This window comes from Choloepus didactylus, chromosome 15, assembly GCF_015220235.1.
Source record: "Choloepus didactylus isolate mChoDid1 chromosome 15, mChoDid1.pri, whole genome shotgun sequence".
Classification (NCBI taxonomy): Eukaryota; Metazoa; Chordata; class Mammalia; order Pilosa; family Megalonychidae; genus Choloepus; species Choloepus didactylus.
In genome coordinates, this window is record NC_051321.1 from 3,232,034 (window position 1) to 3,236,292 (window position 4,259).

At 70.6% G+C, this 4,259-nt stretch overlaps 1 protein-coding gene across 1 annotated transcript; it reads left to right on the top strand.

Annotated features, from left to right (window-relative positions):
• The first annotated feature begins 320 nt into the window (after positions 1-320).
• On the top strand, positions 321-3,518 carry LOC119509817 (basic proline-rich protein-like). The gene is made up of 4 exons (XM_037803866.1): positions 321-470; positions 1,497-1,637; positions 2,010-2,529; positions 2,617-3,518. The coding sequence occupies exons 1-4, from the start codon at positions 321-323 to the stop codon at positions 3,516-3,518; spliced, it is 1,713 nt and encodes a 570-aa protein (XP_037659794.1).
• The last annotated feature ends 741 nt before the right edge of the window (positions 3,519-4,259 follow it).

Consider the following 4,259-nt stretch of genomic DNA (forward strand, 5'->3'; position numbering starts at 1 on the left):
GTCTCCTGGCTGGGGGGTCTCAGCCGGGCTCCCTGCTCTGTGGCCCCCCTGCCTGACAGAGGAGGAGGGGTCTGCCCCTGCTTGCGGGGAGCAGTGCCTTCCTGCCAGGCCGGGCTCACGTTCTCCTCCCGCCGGCTGAGATTCTGATGCTTCCACACTGTCCTTGCAAAGCCATTAACCATCCCCGAGTCAAGCCTCAGGGAGAACCATCATTTCACCCCATCTCCTGTGACCTCCACGAGCACATGGAAACTTCGGTTCGGCTCACGGGCTGTGGTTCATCACGGCTGTGACCAGTAACCCAGGCTCGTGATGCCAGGATGCTCTTCACCTCCTGTCAGTCACGCACACCTCCAGCAGGTCCCCCAGCCTGCGGTCCTTGGACCCTCGCTCCAGGGCCACCACCTGGCCGCCGGTCCACGCACCAGCACCGCTGGGACCTCGCCTCCAGCCTCTGCCTGCGGTGCCAGGTAGGCCTTCTCCAGCAGCTCCATTTCGTCATCTCTCTGCTTCTCTGGAGGCCTTGTGACCCCAGGTCTCTGTGGGGCCAGGTCCAGCCTTACGTGGATTAGGGGGTGCACCTTCATCTCCTACCACCCCCCTGGGGGTCAGTCACCCAGCTGGGTCTGGGAGAACACCGGGTGGCCCAGCATGCACGCCGGATGCCGAGCAGGGAGGTAGCTTCTGCCACCTGATGTCAGCACTCAGGGTGTGTGGGTGGGGGTGGGGGGTCCAAGGAGGGAAGCTTCGTGAAAGAGGTGGGAGGTGAGAGCAGGATCTCCAGCCTGGGACCCCAACCCCACAAGGTACAAAGTGGAGGACACACAATCACCGGGGCTGGGGAGGCGAGAGGGGCAGAGGGGGGCCGGGAGAGGGGAGCCTGCACGGAGGGGTCAGCCAGCCACACCTGCGTGGGCCACGCCGGGAGGGACAGAGGTGCCACTGTAGGATTGGGAGGGGTGGCTCTGATTGGTGGTTTGAAAAGGTCCCACTGGTGGGGTGGGGGGTGGCTGTGGCTATAAAAGGGGAGCAGGAGGCCCTTGTGAGGAGCTGGGTGGCACCTTGGCTGTGCAGGTGGGCATGAGAGCCTGCCCGTGGGAGGAAACCGAGGCAGCTATGCACACACGCGAGGGCAGGGGGAAGGCTTAGCAGGGGAGTGGCTGCCAGGCTGTGCTAAAGCTTTTCTGCTGTCACCACCATGAGTGGCAGGAAGGGGACGGGATGCTGGATTATTTCCAAGCTGCCCTGGAATCTACAATTATTTCAAAACAAGGAGATCTGAAAGCCCCACTGGCAGGCACACAGAGAACAGAATAGCCCCCAGGGCACCCGAGAGGGGAGCCAGCTCCTGCAGGACTCGGGGAGGAGGGCAGAGCACAGCTGGGGTCCCAGAAGGGGCAGGGACGGGGACAAGGGCAGGGACAGGGGACAAGTCGTTGGCTGGGGCTTCCACAGGGGGGAAGAGCGGAGGAAACGGGCCCTCCGGCTTCCCCCAGGGTGCGCCGGCCGGCGGCTGTTCTCCCCAGATTCTGAGCTCAATTCCCCCCAACCAGCAGCGGTTTCCCCCCTGGAATGGGAGGGACGTGGAAATTAACCAAACTCGTAACTCCGATAGGTCGTTTGAGTTTGAGAACAAGGCGAGTTTGCCGAAATGGCTCAGCCCTCTTTAATTACAATCCTTTATTACCTGCCAAGCTAGCGCCCTCCCCAAGTAGCTAAAGAGCCTAGTCAGTCAGCTCGGGCCGGGGTGGGGGGGCTCGGGAGTGGCCCGGGTGCAGCAAACTGCGGACCCCCCAGCACTCCCGGCAAGAGGCGTGAAGACGGCCTGTGGGTGAGGCGCGCGGGGAGACCAGTCATAACCCCCGTTTCTCGGAGGGAAATGGGGGTGCTGGGGCCACCCCCGCCCCGGAGTGGTGGAGGCGGGGGAGCAGCTTTCGTTGGCTGGGAGGCTGCGCGGAGGGGCAGCGTGAGGGGGCTGCGGGCGCCTCCCCACCCCGGCCGGCCCCGAGGGTGGCTCCACCCGGGCCGCCGGCGGGGCCACAGCAGGGCAGGGGCCGCCCGCCCGCCGGTCCCCAGCCCCGCTCTCCGACTCTGGGCCCAGACCACCCCCAGGGAACCAGCGCGAGGCCGGGGTCGTCGGAGGGGACCGGCCCCAGCACCTCCCGCCGCGGGCGCCCCTCCAGCCCTGTGGCTCCGGGGGCCGGGGGCCGGTGGGGACGGGGCGCGCGCGGAGCCAGCCTCCGTGCATCCGCGCCGGCTCCCCACGCCCTCGCCGGGTGCCCGGGGTGGCTCGGGAGCGCCGCGGCCGCGACCCTGGTCTGTGCCACCCCGTACGCGCACGGCCCGGGCCCTCCCCCACCACGCGCCGGCCCCCCCTCACCCTCCCACGCCCTGGGCCCTCCCCCACCACGCCCCGGGCCCTCCCCCACCACGCCCCGGGCCCCTCCCCCGCCACGCGCCGGGCCCTCCCCCACCACGCGCCGGGCCCTCCCCCACCACGCGCCGGGCCCTCCCCCCGCCACGCGCCGGGCCCCTCCCCCACCACGCGCCGGGCCCCTCCCCCCACCAGGCGCCGGGCCCCTCCCCCCACCAGGCGCCGGGCCCTCCCCCCACCAGGCGCCGGGCCCTCCCCCACCACGCGCCGGGCCCTCCCCCACCACGCGCCGGACCCTCCCCCACCACGCCCCGGGCCCCTCCCCCACCACGCGCCGGGCCCTCCCCCACCACGCGCCGGGCCCCTCCCCCACCACGCGCCGGGCCCTCCCCCCACCACGCCCCGGGCCCTCCCCCACCACGTGCCGGGCCCCCCCCTCACCCTCCCACGCCCTGGGCCCTCCCCCACCACGCGCCGGGCCCTCCCCCACCACGCCCCGGGCCCTCCCCCCACCACGCGCCGGGCCCTCCCCCACCACGCCCCGGGCCCTCCCCCACCACGTGCCGGGCCCCCCCCTCACCCTCCCACGCCCTGGGCCCTCCCCCACCACGCGCCGGGCCCTCCCCCACCACGCGCCGGGCCCCTCCCCCACCACGCGCCGGGCCCTCCCCCCACCACGCGCCGGGCCCTCCCCCACCACGCCCCGGGCCCTCCCCCACCACGTGCCGGGCCCCCCCCTCACCCTCCCACGCCCTGGGCCCTCCCCCACCACGCGCCGGGCCCTCCCCCACCACGCCCCGGGCCCTCCCCCACCACGCGCCGGGCCCTCCCCCACCACGCCCCGGGCCCCCCCCCTCACCCTCCCGCGCGCTCCCCGGTCTTCGCGCGCCCCCTGGCGCCCGGCGGCTGCTCCCGCAGGCGACTGGGTCCGGCCGGAGCGCGGTGCGCAGCGCCCTCGCGTGGACACGCGCCGTCCCCGCCGTCCCGGCTCCGCGGCCACTCCCGGGCGGGGCGCTCCCGGGCGGCGGCCGCACATGGCCCGCGGGGACCGGAGAGGGAGGGCGCCGGCCGGGGCCGCTCTAAGTTCCAGGGTTCTAGAAGCTCGGGGGACTGCGATGGCTCTGTACACGCGGCATGGAATTAGCGCCGGGAGCGCGCGGAGAGGGCGCGGGACCCGGCGGCAGAGCGGAGGCCCACGGGATCTCGGCCCCCTCGGTCCCCCTCGGCCCCACTCCCCTCCCGGCCCAGGGCTGGACCCCAGGCTGAACCTCTCCTCGGGTCAGCGCCTCGGGCAGCTTCCCGGGCCTGCGTGCCCAGGGGCAGAGGCACGGTGACTCCCCACCTGGCGGGAGGACTGGCACAGACGAGCACTGGGCTCCCAGGGGGCGGGCCTGGAGCACCAGCAGCTCTGCTCATCAGTGCCTCTCCTTCCCGGCCCCCCACCTCCTGCCCAGCCCTCCCGCCCACCCACCGGCGGGCTGCCCTCCACCTCAGGGCACTAGCCCTGTGGCCTGAAGAGTCTGCATAATCTTTGTCCCTCTGTCTCCTTGTCTGTAAAACGGGGTGATTTTTGGTGCCTGCCCCATAGGGTTTTGTGAGAATTAGTAAATCTGTTTCAAACCTTTTAATGGCACCAAGTAACTGAGCTGTACTAAGTGGAAGGTGCTCCCCTCACGTGGACGGCGAAACGGCCCGGTGACCGTGGGACCACAGCGGGGGTGTGTTCTCTACTGAGGAGTTTTCCACAAAGTAGAAAGAGAAGATCCCTCCGGGGAGCAATGGTTAAATTGAGTGATTCTTTAAGACCTGCACCCAGAGGCCCCCACCCTGGCTTAATGCTTCGCTGTTCCGTCTTGAAATTCTTAATAATTTTATCTTTGCACTT

Excerpts from the sequence above, each read along its gene's own strand:
- LOC119509817 (XM_037803866.1), top strand. The coding sequence starts at position 321 with ATGCTCTTCACCTCCTGTCAGTCACGCACACCTCCAGCAGGTCCCCCA. Across the intron at positions 471-1,496 it reads GCCTCTGCCTGCGGTGCCAG|GGTGCGCCGGCCGGCGGCTG; the intron begins GTAGGCCTTCTC and ends GGCTTCCCCCAG. Across the intron at positions 2,530-2,616 it reads CTCCCCCCGCCACGCGCCGG|GCGCCGGGCCCTCCCCCACC; the intron begins GCCCCTCCCCCA and ends TCCCCCCACCAG.